At 41.1% G+C, this 19,369-nt stretch overlaps 1 protein-coding gene across 3 annotated transcripts in view; it reads left to right on the top strand.

The window, feature by feature from the left end:
- PLEKHH1 (pleckstrin homology, MyTH4 and FERM domain containing H1) overlaps positions 1-19,369 on the top strand; it is a 73,158-nt gene that overhangs the window by 28,751 nt on the left and 25,038 nt on the right. For all 3 annotated transcript variants that reach the window (XM_077180320.1, XM_077180319.1, XM_077180321.1), the window contains exons 3-8: positions 5,185-5,247; positions 8,313-8,462; positions 11,241-11,324; positions 12,865-12,946; positions 15,554-16,563; positions 18,922-19,000. In XM_077180320.1, coding sequence (XP_077036435.1) covers positions 5,185-5,247; positions 8,313-8,462; positions 11,241-11,324; positions 12,865-12,946; positions 15,554-16,563; positions 18,922-19,000 — 1,468 coding nt within the window. The remainder of the gene's footprint in view (positions 1-5,184; positions 5,248-8,312; positions 8,463-11,240; positions 11,325-12,864; positions 12,947-15,553; positions 16,564-18,921; positions 19,001-19,369) is intronic.

Consider the following 19,369-nt stretch of genomic DNA (forward strand, 5'->3'; position numbering starts at 1 on the left):
TGCCCTCATGTGAGTTTGTTTGCATTCTAGAGGAGAGAACTGGTAAAAATCTGGATTTTATTGGACTTATTGGAGTTCTGGTTTTTTGCTTGTTTTTGTCATGGTGTGAATATTTTGTGATTTTTCTTAACCTTAAATGGCGTTGTTTTTCAATTAGAATTAACACTTTTTCACTAAATTTGTATGAAGTACAAATTTGTAGGTTGCTGGGGGGGGTCTCCTTTTTTTCAAAATGTGGCTTACATTATCACAGTTCAATCCAAGATTGCTCAGATATTCAATTACTGTATAGGAAAGTGAGAACAGTTTATTAATGAAGTCAAAATCTGTACAGCTGACTGCAGTTCACTATACCCAATGACAAGTATGTTCTAAACTCACTTTTGCTCCATTCTGTATTATGTAACTTCTATGTGTATATTCTTGTTTGTTGGTTTTGGATGTAAAAACATCCAGGTGACAGCTACTTGAGAGTGGCGTAATTTTTATCCCTGCTTTCATTGTAATTACATTTTCACTATTGCCATATACTGCATGAGACATTTTTTCCACCCTTCATATTTTAAGGAATTGTGCAATTTTAAGCAGCTTCTTCATCTCCTCAAATTAATTTCTGAGATGGACCTTAGTGATTACTTACCTTGAAAAATATTGAAAGTGGTTGTAAAGTCCATTTAGATAAAGGCACATTAGAAAAAAAATCATGTATAGGTGTGGAACTTTAGATGTGCTAAAGACAACCAGTATTCATATGCAATATTTGTAAGTTTGCTGCATTATGAGATCTGTGTCCTTGTGCTTTATTAATTTCTGCTTTGAGAAACTTCCTGACTACGCACACATGAGACAAGCCCACCTACCAGACTTCCTTATAGAGAACAGACTTGCCAGATATATTTTGACTATCCCTTTAGTGAAGTTTGTGGGTCATGCCAGAGAATTAAATTTTCATCTGCTTCAGGGGCCTGGCTGTCATTTATCCAGCCTTTTAGTCAAAGCGATGCTCTCTTTGCTGAGATTAAGGAGTAGCTTGGTTCAGTGGTCAGGTTATTCTGTAACTACTTCTACAGTGCTGTTGTAGCTTTACTTGAAGGGTCAAAGAGCTAACAGGCTTGCAATTCCTAACTCCAGATGTCATGTGGGAAGGGGAGAGCCTCAGCAGGAACCATGGGGCAGCTCCAGCAGGCTCTCAGACACACAGTGCTTATGCTGAACGCTTCTCTTGGGAAGTGTCCTGAGTCTCAGGTTCCCAGCTGGTCTGTAATGACTTGCTCAGAGAGCTTCCTCCCCTTCTCCTCAGTCACCACAGGACACCCCAGCAGTCACAGCAACAGGGGCCCCTGCCTGCGCTGCATCCTTCTCACCCTCACGTGGGTAGCGACGCAGAACCGAAGGAGATGCTTGGTTTATGTCTAGTGATGGCAGCTTCAGGGATTTTTGTCATACATTTTATAGCAACTGTGATTTTTAAGGTTTTTTTCCTCATTATGAGAATGAAGAGATTCAGATTTACTGGAAAGTCCTGCATTTCAAGGAAGGTTTTTTGGGGCAGTGAGGGGGGGTGATCTTGGAAAAATGTGAAGTCTGCACAGTTTGAAGCTGTGTGCCAGCCTGTGGTAAGCATTGTCTTGAGAGCTTCCCAATATGGTTTGCAGTAACAGGAAATTTTTTTTAAATACTTTTAGATGGTGAAAGTGAAGAGCAGTGTTAACAGGGGTGTGATACTTGCTTACCAGCTAGGTTGTCGTAGGTGTGGGAGTGACTGAAGGGCTTGAAAACCTGATCCCCACATTTTAAATTAGTTTTTATAACTAATTTTATTATTTCAAGACAGGTTTTACTATTTTAACTCGCAGAAAACCGAACCACTCATGCCTGGCACTGGTAGTACAATGTGCTCTAACAGTTTAAATACTTGAGATTTTTAAAATCTGCTTAGATTGAATAATCTAGATCACTGTTCAGAACACGGGGAATTTAAAACCAAGTGGTTTAACTGCCAATGCCCTAGTTCACATGGTGTGAACTTCCACATTGATAGCCTGGTCTCAGCTATCAAACAGAGCTGCCCAAGCTGCACAGAGCCTGGCTGGGGGTTGGCATGGCAGAAGAGCCTTAGTCCCTGGTATCCCAGACAAAGCTCTGCCATCCTGCTGGACCCCACAGGGCACAAGACCCCTGAGTACTACCTTGTGGACATTAGCAGGGATTGCTTTGGAAACAGGCAGTTGTTTTCACCCTATTTTTCTTGTACACACACAAGGAAAAGGGATACTCCTCTGCTGGTGAGTGACATAGCAGACCATTGTCTCGGCAGCAAGTTGACCTGGTTAAGAGTGAGCTCTGGAGCAGAACAGCAGGAGAAAAATGAAGCTGAGAGGTATAGGAACTTTTTTCACTCAATTTTATGTAGCCTCTTCTGAGCCATCAGGAGAGGGAAAGCCTGTGTGAATGGTTGATGGGAAGATCTTTTGCAGTTTCTAGAAGGGCCATCTGGGTAACTTAACCTGCTTCTCTTATTTCAATAAACAATGAAGATTTGGAAAGAGGATCTTTTGTCTCATGCAAGCATGGCTATTCAACTGGTCCTGTTTCTCCCATACAAGCTGTCTGGGCTAGTGCTTGAAAGAAGAGTTCCGTGCATTTGGCTCACTTATTAATTTTTTTGTGTGACTTGGGTCACATTGCTTAGTAGCACTTGTCAAATTATAAAGCATTTTGAATGAAAGGACCCATGTAAATACCAAGCATTATTATTAATTCATTGAGGGATTTGAAAGAGCCTTACAAGCATGTATGTATTAAATCTGAATGTGCTCCAGTGCGAGTGCTGACACTGGGGATGAGTGAAATAAGGATTTCATGTACACCAGGAACACAGCAGTTATTTAACAGTTCTTAGTAGGACAGCTCAACAATGTAGTACAGGAAATTAAGACAAATACAAGTTCATTTAAGGCTACAGAGGGAATTAGGGTGACAAAAGTAATTTATTTGGCTGGAGCTTAGCCAGGTTGCCCTGCTTGCACAAGTTTCATAACTTTTTAGTGATCAGGAATAGTCCCAACATAGATTCTTTGTCCTGATCAAGATCCATAACTGCTCGCAATGCAAAGGAACTGTTTTGGGACAACAAGGAGTTCTTCAGTCAGAGCAGTGCTGTCTTTGTAAAATAACCTGAGTCTTTCATGGAGATTGATCACCTTGTGGAGGACTGAATTATTAGTTAGAGGATATCTAGTTATTATTATTAGTTAGAGGATATCTAGTTATATCCTCTAGTTAGAGGATATAGAGGATTAGAGGATATCTTGGTAAAAAGGCCCAGAAATTCATCTCTGCTGTGAATGTAGAGCCTGTCAATTAATCAGAAAACTAGGAGGGGCCAATGATTCTAAAACTACTGTCTTAAACACTCTTTGTTTCACAAAGCATGTTATGTATCCCCAATAGTTATGTTTAGCATCTTTCTTTTGCCAATATGTTTTGCTGTTACCTGTCTGTGGTGATGACTGTCCAGAGACCAAAAGATAAATGAATGGGTGCATCACTATTCTGAAGGGGACTCATACTCGTGAAGCACAGACCACTGCTATTCGTGTTAGATTGCCTGGAGCTCAGTCTTCAAGAAGGCTCTTTGGTCAGAGCAGCTTTGTATGGCTGCAATCCTCTGTGGCATCTCTCTGTTCCTCTGCCAAAGAAGCATCCTTGATTTGGATATTAAGTTACAGAGACTGTTGTACTTGATTGTTCCACTGAAAAAGCAAATGTGAGAGGTATCATGCTAAATGTAGCAGGTTTTGATCTTCATGGTTTTAATTTATGTCATTGCTTTTATAGTTATGTGACTACTGAGGTGTCTACATGTATGTGCCTTTTGATATGTTTGCTGGTAGGGGTCAGTCTGCTCTTGTGTCAGTGAGAATGTATGGAAAGAAGAGTTGTCTTGCTGCCATATGAAGGAAGGCAAATGGAAACGGGAATGCTGCCACGTCCATTCTGGGTGATCAACCCAAGAGGAATAAGTCCATTTTCAGATATATCGGTTTGGTCCTGTTAGTTACCAACCTGAATACTTGGCTCCAGTGCTTTATCAAAAATGCATTGGAGAGAAAAGGAGCTTAGTTCCCTTTATAGTTTTTCTTCTTCAAGCATTATTCTTTTAATCTTCTGAAGATTCTTCTATGTCATTCTTTCCATTGTAAAACATAAGTACAGCAAACTCCATGAAGTGTTCCTCAAATTTTGCATCTTGGTGGATAAAACTTAGTGTTGCTTGAAAGAAGAGACTTTGTATTACTGGGCTTAAATCTGAGACCAATTGAAGCAGGCCAGGTGAAGATGACCTTGGCAAACATCAAATGAGAGGCTAGGTTATTTAAAGAAAAATTTAAAACAAAATGAAACAAACAATTAAAAGAAAAGCCCCAAAACATCCCCCAAACCAACCACAACCCATCAAAAAAATGGCTCTACTGGTAAATTATTAGAAGAACCCCAGGTATATCTGAATTTTATAAGAATAAGTGACTTTTTATAAGAATGAAGTGACTTATAAACATTTAGAATAAAATTCAATTCAGTGTCCTTTAACTTGGATAGCAGCAATGTTCAGATGTTGAATCACATAATTGTCAGTTTGCAAAGCTCTTTGAAAAAAAAAGAAGCATTGGAAAATTAAGATTGTTGTTAATCTTGTCAGTTATAAGTCTATGATGCCTTTGAAGCCAAAGCAAAGTATTCAGTGGTTTTAATGTGACATTATAGAGAACCTGCTGTGAGCTTTCCAAGATACATTCATTTTTATTTACCATTGTGAATGAATCCTAGCTGAAATAAGATGAGGGAAGAATGGTGCACTGTAGACAGGCTCCTTGCAGGGACAGCCCACGGTGTGTAAATTGTAGAGATGAGGTCAAGACTTTGGCACTGTTCCTTTGACCCATGTAATGAATGATGAGGCTCACTAATGAGAAGATGGTTCCGGTGTATTCAGAGTAGGGCAGAACACTGGAAAAGGCCAAAGGCTTTTTTTTCTTGGTCAAAGCTGTCCAGTTAACTCAAAATATGCCAAAGATCTGTAAGCTTGCACAAATGCTGAGTAAAATATGAAAATATGAATGTCCAGGTGATGTTAATTTATTTTCTTTCTTTCCCCCTCTTCTTTCTTTTCTGTCTCTGAAGATGCAGGAATTGGAACAGAGAGTGATAGAAGCAGAGCAAAGAGCTGAGGATGCAGAGAAACAGGTAAGAGATTCTTTGATGGTGGCTCTGGTACAAGTCCAGCAGTTAACTCACTCTAAATTCCTTCCAGTCTAGCATACAGACAGCAATCTGCAGTGCTATTCCCTTCTAGGGAAACACTGATTTACAGTGGTGAATGGATTTTCTGGTCTACTTCCCAATCTGTGAGCCTTAGCTGTGAGCAGGTGCCTGAATATGCTGAACCCTAAGTGAAAACAAGCACCTTACACCTTCCTGTCAGCTTCACAGCCTTTACCCCCTCATCCATGATAGGCATGCTTGGTTGTGGAAAAGGAAGGGGATGTTGTACCTCAGGATTAAATTGCAGAGATAAGGCTGCTTGGCAGGTCCTCAGGAAACAAATACTTAAGAGTACTGGTGAGGACTTGTCTACAAGTAGAAAAGGTTCTGTGAAAGAAGCAGGTTTTGCAGACACACCCTTATCACTTGTTTTGGACTTTTTAGTAATTACTGCTCTGGCTTCGGGGCCCATTGAGAAAAACAGTAAGAGCTGAATTCATTGTCTATTGCTGTAATAATCTAAAAATTAGACATATTGTCTAAACTAGTTCTTCTATATTTCTTGAATAATGGAGAAGTGGAGAGAGAGATTCAGCTTGTGAACAGGCAGTAAAAAATAATAGACCTTTGAGAAGCAGACATTCTGCACTCTAAGGAGTATTATAGAAACAAAAGAACCAAGATGAGCCAGGTGGTTAGAGCTCTTGGATCACTGCAGATCACTGCTGAAGGGAAGGCTTGAAGTGAATGAGCTCCCTCCAGCTGGACAAGAGCTGCAGGACTGAGCACTAAGTCACGGGTTGAAGGGCAGAAATAAAAGTCACACAGCCAAGAATGACTGTCAAAGATGAATTCAGAAGTGAAGGACTGAATAGGCAGTGACATAACACCTGGGAATCAAGAACTTGGAGTACCTGGAAAGGTGTTCTGTCTGCAGAACATATTTTTCCCCACCAGTTTGATATTGACATCAAGATTTTTTACTGACCGGCTTAATTCTAGGAAAGATGCTACATCTTTACACAGTGCTGTTGGCTTCTATGCTAGACCAGCAACTACCAGTGAAGAACAAGAGTTGTTCTCGAGAGTGGTATCAGTAAGTTCACACCCAGCCAAGACAGGCAAAGGGTAGCACAATAGAGGCAAAAGTGACAGCTGTGACAGCGCCATCAGGAACTACAGTGATTGTCACTGGCCAGTGAAGGTTTCATACCAGCGGACACCTCAATGACAGGAGTAGAGTGCCCAGGATATGATAAGATGCAATGACAGCAAGGGACAGGATGGAGAACAAGTCAAATCCGTGTCCAAGAATGGGCAGAAAAGGGAGAACTTGGCAGGGAGGATGTAGCAGAAATGAGGGTTGCCTCCACTCACCTGCCACCAGCAGTTCTGTAGCCATATGTTGGCACGTCCTAAAGACTAGCAACCCCTCAATGTTTGCCTTTCCACCAGCCTTATCCACATTCAGAGATAAGTGTTCCTAGAGAAATGCTACATTACTGCCTGACAGCCTGAAGAAGTGACAGTGTAAGAGTAGGACCATTCCCTTCCACTAATGAGTACATTCACCGTGAATGAGAGGCAGCCAACAAATGAGAGGGCTCCACATCAAGTGCAAAATCCCTTGTTATCTTTCTCTCCAGGAGTCTGGGGGGTTGGATTTGTTAATTCAATGGACTCCCTGTAGCTGCCAACCTCAATTAAGGAAATCACATGTTTGCAGTCCCCTCGCTGAGCCTCTAGTACAGAGTCAGCATTTGGGCATCAGACAGGAAGGAGGGGCCATTTCTTTTTACTATAATCACCCTAAACTCTAATGAAAGCACATCCGACTCAGCAGGCTTAGTTTTCTGGCTCAGATGTTGGGTGCTTACCTTTCTGATTTGGTATGAGGAAGAGGCAGTTTGCTTCTCTGCCTAATACAGGCAGACAGGGGGACAAAACACAGCTTCTGCAAGTATGGAGTGTAGGCTGCTCAGCAGAGCATGACTAACCCTCTTGCACAGACTCTGTGAAGTGCTCACATTGCTCCCTGCATTCTGTCTTTCTGGTTCTAAGGTCATGCTAAATTTATGGTATTTGGAGTTGGTTTCTTTGCAGATTTAGCTTCTTTGAGGTGTGTTGGAACCAGAGATTTTCCCATCATCAAATGCTGCAATTAGTATGTTTGAGTTACATTGAAGGTTTTCCATTCATCTTTAGAATGAAGTCTTATAATCCATTGTAATAAAATGAGGTAATGGTAAAATGGAGTGACATTATTGAGAGACAAAGCTTTTGGAGAAAGTAAAGAGATTTTTAAAATGTGCTAAAAACCTAAAATGCTTCAGTAACCACTGGATTCTAGTTGATTGAAACTTCGTCTGTAGTGAAGGAGCACTACAGTGATCTTTCTCTTGCTGAGATGATGAAGTCTTGGCACTGGCAGGAGCTCAAAGACAGTCAAATCTTTTGAAATATCAAACATTGTAACTCCTTAGCAGGTCTGGAGAGAAGACTTGGCAGAAAGACAGGAATTGCCAAAACAATGTCCTAAGCTGGGGACAGGAGGATGAAGAACCTCCATAGTACATTTTCATATAGAAATTTTAATCTGAAGTAAATGGTCAGGGGTTTTTGGTATGTATCTTGGTAGTGAATGAGGTAAAAAACTGGCCATGACATTGCAAAGGAGAAAGGTGAGATGTACCATGTCTGTATGAGTATGGAGGCTATGGTGCCTGTATGGTGTCTTTGATTAATAATTTGATTGTAATATCTCACAACCCATGATGCATTTATCTGCTCATGGTTCAGTTTGCGTCTGTTATTGCTTCAGCATTACAATGATCCTTCCACAAATGTGAATATAAACTAAGTGTGACCTGAAGGATGTTGTGGTTTTTGATGTTTTATTTTTCCTTTCCTGACTTGAAAAATAAGAAACCCACAAATATTCTCATTTATTTTCATTCTCTTACCAATACACAAACAGTTCCTTGATTTACATTGGTTTGTTTTGGTGGTTTTTGGGTTTATTCAATTTCCTTCTGATTGCCATACAGGTCAGAGTTATGGAAGAGAAGATAAAACTTGCCAATGTGAAGACTGGTGAATCTGACAGCACCCTGCACAAGAAATACCAGGAGCTGATGTGCACAATGCAAGCAAAGGAGGATCTGATCAACAAATTGGAGACACAGCTAGCAAAACAGGTAGGGATATTTTCTACAGGGAGGCTTGCAGATTTCATGAGTTAGAGGGATTCTGTCATGTATATTTCAAAGATAGGGACTATGACTCATTACAAGTTAGTCTCTCAGTTGCCTCCAGATCAGCTAAGATGATGCCCAGCCCAGTGCAAGATCCTCTCTTTCCTTTTTGGACAAAACATGCACTCAGCTTCAGCAGCCCATGTCTCTTCACCATTGGAGATAAGTCAATTTGCCTAAAGGCTTCCTTAGGTTGGTGCTGAGACCCTAAATTATAATGCTACAGCCTGGTCACAGTGTTTCTCTGGCTTTTTACCACAGTGATTGCTTTGCAAAACCATTGTGTAGCCCATCTCTGTTCATGCTGCTTCTTGGGAACGGTCTTTTCCCAGCCTTCAGCAGTCCTCCAGCATAGTTCATCTCTTGTCAGGTGTCATTATAAAAGAGCAGCTGTTTCTCAAGTCTCTCCCTTTTTCAGTTGGTGGAAGGAAGGTGCTACATTTCCAGCAGGTGTATTTCAGTTCTAGTAAAGGCCTTGCCCTGTGGTTTTTATAACATGAGGAACGAGGTATTCTTATGCGTTGTTAAGTAAATAACTTAAATAAAAGTAAAATTTTACCAAAAAAAAAAAAATTACTCGGCTATTTGAGTTACACTGAACTAATTGCCACCTATTTCAAGGGCTGTCAGTAGAAATCTTGTTCCAGCAACACGAGGCAAAATGAGCTTCTAGAAATGAAAGCCAAAGCTTGGCAATTCCAGACAAGAAATACTCATTATCAGAGTCACTGGTTTTATTTCAGAATGGGATGAGATGGTGGCAGGGCTAGAAGGTTACTAAGGGTCCCTGTAAGGCATCCTGTTTGTTTTCACTGGGATGGGAAGATCCATGGAGTTCAGAGCATCATTAAGAGAGCACTGAGGTCACGTCTGGGCCACACAATAGTGTGGGACACTAAGAATCTCTAATTGCTTTTGAAACGTAAAGCATAATAACTGCATCTATGGCTGCTGTGCCTGAGTGAATTGGTTCTACTTAGAGGCAGGGCTTATTGCACATGGTGACAATGCTGTCATCGTGTCACTGTTCTGCTTTAGAACCCTAAATAAAGTCTTGGCATTGCAGTTCACATATAGTGTAGTGATCTGAATCTTTTATCTCTTGGACCGTGTTCCAGGACAAGTCCAGGTCATTAGGGATTCAAAGCCAGCTTCCATGTGATGGACATTCAGAGATGGTAGACTTAATATATGTGCTAGATCATTTCAGACCTGTAGGCACATCTAGTATGCTAACTCCTGCAGAGGTTGAGACTTGATGATTAGGAGCACACACAGTCATATAAAAGGAAAAAAAGAAACCTAACTAAATAAATCTTCTTCTTGAAGCATCTGATTTGATTGCTTTTATTTCTTTATGCTCAACTACAAATGTTATGGCTGCCTGAAATGTTGCTTTAAAGTATGCTTTGCATACTTTAAAGTCAGCGAGCATACTTGAATAAGAGCACTTAAATGTGCAGTTGTAGTGATAAATAGCATGTGGTAATTAAAAGTGTGAAAATGTCGGGAAAAGATGTGAAAATTTGGGGAATTTTGCGGGGTCTCTTTATCCATGTGAAAAATTTAAAGTGGGGGGGAAGGACTGACATTTTTTATAATTATAATTGCTGGCATTATTTTACTTCAGAAAAAACAATAGAACAGGGAAACCACCAGTTGCTACCAGAAGGCATTATCTTTGCCCCTTATTTGGAGAAACCAGGGCTGATGTGACATGCAGCATATTGTCCTCCTCTCTTCCTCCCTCTGTTGCTCTCGGAACTGATTTCTTCTTGCAGTTGTTTAAATCATTATGCAGTTAGGAGAGTTTTCAGTGATGTTGCTTCTGATGAAGCTACACAGAAGATAAAACAGAAAGCTTCAGGTGATCATAATGTTAATTCAGCATCTTTCAAAGGAAATTTCCAGAAAAGTTAAAAACACAGCTGAGAAAACACAACTGCAAAAATGATGTAGCAATATTACCCAAGCAGATACTTGGGGGAACAATGGTCATTGTGCAAATCAACAGTATTGCCATAACACCTTTGTGTGGACTAGAACCTGTTCTAATGGATATGTAAAGATACAACCACTTATAGCATCTGAAATCCTCCTAGCAGATCTTAGGCATGATCTTGATATTTTTCAAGGTCAGGTTGTGGAGCTTTTTTTTTTTTAAATTTACTTTCTCAATGAGAATATTGTGTGTGTGTGTGTGTGTTAAATTTGTTGTTGGTATTTGCATCTTGTGCACCTTGAAAGTCCACTCTAGACTCATGCTTACAGCATCTGAATCCCTTTTGCTTGGAATGATTGGTATTTTACAAATCAGTTATAGGCACTGCTTAATTCTTATTAGCTTTGGCCAATAAAGTGTGTGTAGGCTGGGGGAACACTACAGATACTCAACAGCAAACAGCAACATTGCAAAACCATCTGAAACAGAAAAAGTTGCAGATTCTACTCAAACTGTGGTAGGTTTGTTACCTGACCTGGATTTTGCTAATACGCAACAAACTTTTGAAACTTCTGAATTTGACTCTAGGGACCATGTAAGACAAATTAGAGCTTGATTTTTTTCAGATGCCAGCTGAAAAATTGTATCCAAATAGCAGTCTCAAATCTTATGTCTGGAGTGGGATCTTTTGTGTTTCAGTCGCTCCTGATGCAGTAACTCACTGAGAACAGTTGTACTCTCCTAATGCATCTAATGTTGGTTTTGGTTTTTTGGCACAGAAACAGCTGAGGACTGAGGAAGCCAAAATTGTTCAAGAGAAAGCTTCCAAGATCAAAGAGTGGGTAACATTTAAGCTCAGGGAGGTAAGTCTCTGGCTTTCTACCAGGTTTCAAGGCATGTGAGTAAGTACATGTGGCTGCACTGCCAGGGGGTTCCTACATAGGACAACAGTCTGGGGACAGTCAATCTGCCACAGGGGCACTCTGCTTGTTTGGCCCTGCACATACTCCATTGTAGGGCTGGGGTCATCACTCTTACCAAGGGCTATTTACTTTATCAGGCAAACTACAGATGAGTGTTAAGTCACCAGTGCCCAAAAGCAGTTTCTGAAGATTGACTACTCACAAGTGTCTTTCACCTAGCTTTCTTTTACCTCTCCTTCTTTTCTCTGTATGCAGTTTCTATTCATTTCTGACAGAGCACCTGTTACACAAACGTGTCCTTTGCTCTTCTATAATTTACCATCTCTGACTAATGCTGTTTTCCTGCTGCTCAGTATTTTTTGTCTCTGACCTCTCTGTTCTATCCATCCTGTGGATTTATGCCTCTATCTGGTCCTACCCTCTAGAAAAACAAAGACAGCAGTGGGTCAGCATGCAGTTTTAAAGATGGAGTAGTAGTTTTCAGCTGGGAGTGGGTAGCCTGGTCCTTTATTCCAAGTTAAAAACATGTATTTCCAAGTTTATGAATTTGGGAAAGGGAATTTGTTGGAGTTAGGAGAAGCATTCTTTGTGGGCACTGATTATGTTATGATGTGACTTTGTAATGTCATTAGATTGCCTAAATAATCCACTGAACTCCTGTGCTGCTTCTCTACCCTATGTGAGATAACTTAAGGTGCATTTAGATTACTGACTGGTGCAGCACAAAGGAGGAAGCAGGGGGTTTGATTTGGTGTGACCTGCTGTGAATCCAGGACCATACACTCACACTTTACTGGCAAAGAGGTTTGTGCCAGATTCTGATTCGAGGTGCATAGCATGCACAAGTGGATCGCTGCCAGTTGGAGAACTTGGCATCTGTGTTGCCAGTGGGTTACTCTAGACAGCACCACAAGTGATTCTTTCAAGAGGAAAGTCAGTCTGGGTGTATCGCTGCTGTGTTTAAAAATGGATGCTGAGACTCTTCAAGTAAAGGTATAAAGCAAATTTGCAAAGAATCTCTCATGCCCTAATTGGAAATGTAAATGCACCCTTAATGTTGGTTTGGTTTTTGCTGTTTTCTTTGGTCCTCTGGATCCATGGGATCTTCTTTTACTACATTAAGGGTGAGATAGAACAAGTGCTCCTTCTGGGTAATGTTTTTTTGATTCTCTCTTTCATGAGTGTTATTTCTGCAACAGGAGTAAATGATAAGCTATAGCAGGGAGGTAAATTTAAAGGTGTATTTGTGAAGTGCCAATAGTTCATATAGAGGCTGTTTGAGAAAGCACAGCAAAATATTTTAAGTGAGTGTTCTAGTGATGTTGCCGATTAAAAGGATTCAAGGTGACTGGTAGACTCATTTTTTTTCCCTTTTTAAGAAACTTGAAAGTAATAAAGATAAAGGCATGTTCTGTGTAGTGGATCACATGTACTCACAATTTTGTATTATATTTCTTTTTTTATTATTCTTCTTTCATAGCTTGAGCTAGAAAATTACCACCTGAAAAACTGTAATCAGAGACTGATGGAGCAAATTGAAGCTCTTCAGGATACATTGCAAGGTAAATGTGTTCAGCCTAGTAACCACCACAAGACTGGAAGTCACCATTCCTCAGTTGTATTCTTAAGTTTGTCAGAAATTCAAACTTGTGGCAGCAGGCAGTAGAGTTGCTCTGTTCCTTTGCCGGGTCCATTTTTAAAATGGGAAAAACATGCTTACCTGCCTTAACTCTTAATTTTTTTCCCACCAATTCACTGTAGACTCTTTTTTTTTTTTTTTTTTTTTTTTTTTTTTGGTTAGAATCTGCATTTGCCATTAAAATAAGCCACTAAGCTCCTGAGTTGGAAGCATTCATTGAAATACATAGTAGAACTCTCACTGATGTACTTCAGTGTATGTCCATGTGTGAATTATTCTTATCCCCACAGAACCTCTTCTGGTATGTGATCTGAGTAACTGAATGAGCCAAGGCAGCAGCTCTTTGGTCTGCCTTTAGGAGCTGGGTTTCTCTGTGCCATCAGGTTGGGTTGGAGAAAGCTGCTTATGGTGTTTTGGGTTTTTGCAGTTCTTTGGTGGCTGGATGGAAAACTTTCGTCTCTAGGCTTAAATTCAGCACGTTTTGTTGTAATGTGCTTTGAAAAAGAAATTATCTCTTTTTTTTTTTTTTTTTTTCAATTTTATTTTTTAATGAGCTTGGTTTGGTCACAGTAAGATGAGCTAGTTTCCAGAACTTCACTGGGCATGTGGGGAGGGGACGTTTATTTCCTGTGGAAGTCTTTCTTGCATTCCTATTACTCCACAGCAAGGGAATAGGGCAAAATTCTTTTTAAATCCCACCACATTTCTAGTGAAATGCTTTATGACTGGGTTTCTCTCATCCCCTCTGGCTCTGACTGTTCACAAAAAGCGAATGCCTGGTAAGCTGCGTTAATAATCTGGTATTAAGTGTGCCCTGGATCCCAGCTCTCTGGACAGTAAACAGCACTGCCCTCTCCTCTTATCCATCACTAGTCTCAGTATGCCAGGCTGAAGTCAGAGGCCTCTGCAGAGAGACAAATCTCTTCTTCTTCTTAATCTCCTGTCACATCTAGGAAGCTGCAAAAATACCAGTAATGTTGAAAATTAATGGCATATTTTCAGTCTACACTAATGATTTACCTTAGGGTCAGGGGAAAATATGTGTCAGGATTTGTGTGTGCCATTGTTATGTGTTAGCTTTGCTAACATTCACTTCCTTGTGAATCAAGTGCCAAGGTCATGCTCTCATGATTGTCTTTTTCTCAGCTGTTTCCAAGAGCAGGTTTCATCCTCTTTGCTGTCAACAGTTATTTATTCTGCTGTTTGCTCTTCCCTCTGTATCTTTGTGTCTTCAGTATGTTTCTATTTCCTTGTGAATCCCACGGGTGGTTAAGCAATACCCATGGAGTTTGCTGTTCAGGCAGCATTTTCAGCAATAGTTGTGCAGAGTCACGCTTGCCCATATTTTGCAATTTCCAAAGCATTTGGTTCTTTTTCAGTCAGGCTGAAATAAATATAAATACCAAGGTCAATCAAACATCCCCTGCCATTCCAAGTTTTATCCCTGCTTTCTTATATTCTAAAGCTGTTATTTGGTGGAAATTGTAGAACTGAGATAATCTTTAATAATTATGGAAAGGAAAAAAGTATAATAAGTGTACTAAGTAGAAAGGACAATCTAGTATCTATCTTTTATGTCATCCTCTAACATAGCAACTGAAAGGGCATGGAAAGAACTAAAAAAGGGAAGATTTTACAGCAAAAGCATATAAGTAACTATTATAAAACTTCATGACATAAAGCACTGTGTGGGTCATATATCACAAAAGGATAACAAAAAGCTCTAGGGAAATTCTTGAAAAGTGAGTAAACCCCCCAGTTGCTGTGATGTTTAAGAAGTTCTCCATACCTTTGCTGGAAGCCTCATCTAGCCCCTGGGAATGCATGGAATCATACCAGATTTTTTGATGAGTTAAATCACTGTAGGTCCACTAAAGCCAAAAGCCATGCTAAGCAGTGTTCTGGCCACTTTGATGTATTTGACAGAGTGTTGTGTGGATAGGTGCACTTCCTTCTCATGTTTTAAAGAGAGGAGGCATAATTATATAGGTAAGAATAAAAACTCCTATATTGCATTAGACTGAAAGCTTGCCTAGGCCAGTATCCCAGATCCTGGTTGGCTGTTCGCATTCCACGAAGGACCATACAAAATTATGCAAGCTGTCCTTCTCTCCATATACACTTCCAGCTTCTGCTCTGAGTAGTTTAAGAAGTTCCTAGGCCAGAACTCCTGTACTACCAATACATTAGTTTTTTCTAGCCTGTCTGCAGCATTCTGTTTGCTTTTTTGTCTGGGAAAAAACCTTCCTTCTGTAAATTTCAAACATGCTGCCTAATTTCATTAGGAAGCCCTTAATTTCACTTTTGTCAGAAGCAGTGATTAATCATTTCCTATTCATATCTTCTGTGCTAGTCCCAGTTATAAATGTATAGTACTTTGGTTATAACTGTCCTCAGCCATCTCCTTTCTGTTCTGTATAGTCCTAAACAGGCCAGGATGCTATTGAAATACAACTGAATGTACACTAGGAAGCAGCACTGAAGACATCGAAGCGTTTCAATGCCTTAACCATGTTCTCCTTCCTTGTAGATATGACCAGCATTTCTCCCTTTGAATCTCTTTGGAGCTGTGATTCCCTGAAGCCCCAAGCATTAGAAGCCTCTTTTGCTGAGAAGATAGAGGAGAAATCAGTGCTCCTTGCACGTGGTTTCAGAGATGCGTGTCAGACAGGACCTTCCAAACATGTCCTCTCTTCAGCAAACATAGTCCTTGCCAATGACACCTTTACTGAGAATGGAGAGGATAAATCTCCACTTTCCCAGAGCATGCTGAAGCTCATGTCTGACCCATCAAGCTGGAATCTCTCCACAGAGAGAAATGTGTTTCCAACTGTAAGTTCTGAACATGGTTTAGAGTGCTCTGGTCCCATATCACTGGACCCTCCAGCTGAAACCACAAGAATTCTTGAGGCTTTGACCTTCCAATCATCTCTGGAAGGAAACTGTAGTGCTGTGAGCACCTTGCAACAAGTGGGTTTGGATAGCACCTGCTTCTCTGGGGATCTGAGTGCCAGATTCCATTCCCACCAGCTGGACTCCTCTTCCTCAGCAGAAATTATGAGCATGCTTGAGGGACATCTCCAAACTGCTGAGCCACCTCTGGTTGTGTCAACATCAGCTGTTACAGCACATTCCTTCTTTCCAGGCAGGGAGTGCAGCCTTGGCAGTAGTATGACGTTTCCAAAAATACGAACGCCCAATACACCAAGAGACAGTATCCAGCTAGCCAAGAGACATCACAGCCAACCACAGTCTGGGGCTAATTCCTTCCATCATGTAATGCACTTAGAGACTAACACTTTCCAGCCCATAACAGACCCTCCAGTCAGCTCTGGGCACGTGGAGGAGACAGACATTGATGATGATGGAGTAATGGAGAAGATGGAGACAGAATGTGGCCTGCTGAGGGGAGAAGCTGCAGCCTGTGAGGGAATGTACCACTTACCTTCAGAGCAAAGAGAAGCTGTGAGTTCTGAGTCTGGCACACTTGACCCGGGGTGTAAACCTCCCACACCACCGCTGCACCGATTCCCATCGTGGGTAAGAAATGCATGGACAACAGTATGAGAATGCTGCTTATCTTTGTGCCCAGTAGTTAGGCTACTACACTTCTTGTACTCAAGGAATTGTTACCTGTGGGTATCACAGGTTGCATTCCTGAGCCACCAAGTCAGACTGTTCCACATCATGGGGCATGCTGGTTCTGTTGACAATTTTTTTCTTTTATTTACCTTTATAAGAGGAAAAAGATCTGTTGAAAAAAACAGTATATAAGAATCATAGGAATAAAAGTGAAAGTCAAAATTTACTGCATTGTGGTTTGGGTCATCAAAAGTTAATCCTTAGTTCTTTTGTCATGTGTTTAAGATAGAAAAATGAATCATAAATGCAGTGGACCAGACCAGATAGCTCCAAAGTGAGAAAAAGCCATGGATACTAGAATAGATACATGGATTAGATCTCAGCATTCCTATCTCATGGTATGCTCCTCCTGTTAGGATAGTTTTGTGAAAACCTTTGGTAAAGTGAATATGCATGTCCTGTCATTTTTTCCTACAGTTACTTGTGAGATCAGATAGAGGAATTGTTTTTTCAGTCCTAGAATTGTTTAGGATGTAAAATGCAGCTTCTCCTCATCCACTGAGCAGGTCACTTGTCATAGAAAGAGATCAGGTTGGTCAAGCAGGACCTGCCTTTCACAAACCCATGCCGTCTGGGCCTGGTTCCCTGGTTGTCCTGCATGGTGCTCAGGATGGTCTGCTCCATGAGCTGCCCCAGCACCAAGGTCAGTATGACAGGCCTGTATTTCCCAGGTCCTCCTCTGGCCCTTGTAGATGGTGCCCCCTTTGCCAGGTTCCCGTCACCTGGGACCTCCCTGGGTGACCAGGGCTGCAGGTGACAGCAGGTGGGCAGTGGCTCAGTGAGCTCTTCCAACAGCTCCCTCGGGACCCTTGGGTGGATCCCACCTGGCCCTGGAGACCTGTGTGTGTCTAGGTGGCAAAGCAGGTCACTGGGCATTACCCCTTGGGTTATGGGGGCTTCATTCTGCTCCCCATCCATGTCTTCCAGATCAGGGGGCTGGCTGCTTGGAGAGTAGCTGGTTTTACCATCAGACTGAACAAAGAAGGCGTTGAGTACCTCTGCCTTTTCCTCATCCTTTCTCACTGTTTCCCACTCATATCCAATAAAGGATGGAGATTCTCTTTTTTTTTTTCCTCATGTATTTACGGAAGTCTTTTCTTGTCTTTTATTGCAGTAGCCAGGTGAAAATCTAGTTGGGCTTTGGTCCTCCTAATTTTTTGCCTGCATAACTTCCTGGTGTGTTTGTAGCCCTCCTGAGTCACCTGTCCCTTCATCCAAAGATCACAAACTTTGAGTTCAGCCAAAGCTCTCTAATCAGACATGCTGGTCTTCCTCATTGTCTCATCTATCAACACATGGGGATGATCTGCTCCTGCACCTTAAAGATTTCCTTCTTGAAGAATGTTCAGTCTTGCTGGATTTTTTGTCCATCAGAACTGACTCCCAAGGGATTCCCATCAACCAGGTTCCTAAACAGGCCAAACTGACAAACCTGGTGGAAATCAGTGTAGTATCAAAAGAAGCAATTCTGTTTTCATTTACTTTTTTAAAGGCATGGACCAACAAATGATTTATTGGAACTGCAAAGTTAAGCACTCATTGTTAATTCTTATGTCTTATAATTTTTCTGGTGTGCTTGACTTTGCAGTCTTAGGTTCTTTCATGTATATGTATTATGTGTGTTATTTCCCAGTGAATTTTGGTTGTATGCTTTAAGGAGCACTGAGAGGTTTCCTAGCTTTGGGGTTTATCCATTTCACATTAGTTGATGTTGTAGTCATAACACTGCATCTAGATACAGACTTGGGTTCCCCCTCTGGAATTTTTATCAATTCATGAAGCACTTGGAGATCCTTTGAACTGAAAGCTCTGTATGTTGTTGTAACTGAGACACAGGCTTATTGAGATCATTCCAGGCATTTCTTTCATTCCCTTATTACAGATGGGCATCCTTTGCAGCTGATGACTCAATGAATTGTTCTGGTATAGGGTTGTTCTTAATTCATTTTAATGCATCGTTTATAATTTGGAAAAATCCCACCTCCTTCCAAGCTGTGATACAGTAATTTATTGATAATTGTCTGTAAGTGTTCCAGTGTGTGGATGTCACCTCTGTAGCTGGGAATTAGCACACAGTAAGATGCTTCCATTAATGGTCATTCACACAACATATGGTGGAATTCAGCTATCTTTGTTAGAGAGCTCCTCCCTCTGCCCAAAGGTGTGACTGTGGTGTGATTCTGTGACATGGGCATTTCTGTTGGTAAGAATTACCTTTTTGCCTGATCACTATTGTTCATGGTATTATTGTTCCAGGAGAGCCGAATCTATGCCGTGGCCGAGTCTGGCATGAGGCTGTCTGAAGTGGCCATGGTGAATGATACTTCCAGCTGTTGTAAGTTCTGGACTAGATCCATCCTTAAAGGGAGTTCATGGTGACAGTGTGGGACCTGAGCTTCTGGCTGTCCATTTCTTCATCTCCTTGCCTGTTTTCAAAGTAAATTTGACCTAATAGATAGCCTCGATAAAGGAAGGGAGGAGGATATATCTGATTTTGGGGATGGTTGGTGCGGGGCTGTTCATGCCTCCACATTCAGGGACATCTTAAGGGATTCTATTATCTCTTCCATCAATTTTGCAGCCAGTCTTCTGCCTCTGCATGTCTGTGGCCTGTTTTTACTCTTCACCATGATTTTGCCTGTTAGGGCTTTTTTTTGTTTATACAGGGTACACCAGTTTGTCATTGTACCATGGGGAGCACAGG

The sequence above is a fragment of the Agelaius phoeniceus genome, chromosome 6 (assembly GCF_051311805.1).
Source record: "Agelaius phoeniceus isolate bAgePho1 chromosome 6, bAgePho1.hap1, whole genome shotgun sequence".
Classification (NCBI taxonomy): domain Eukaryota; kingdom Metazoa; phylum Chordata; class Aves; order Passeriformes; family Icteridae; genus Agelaius; species Agelaius phoeniceus.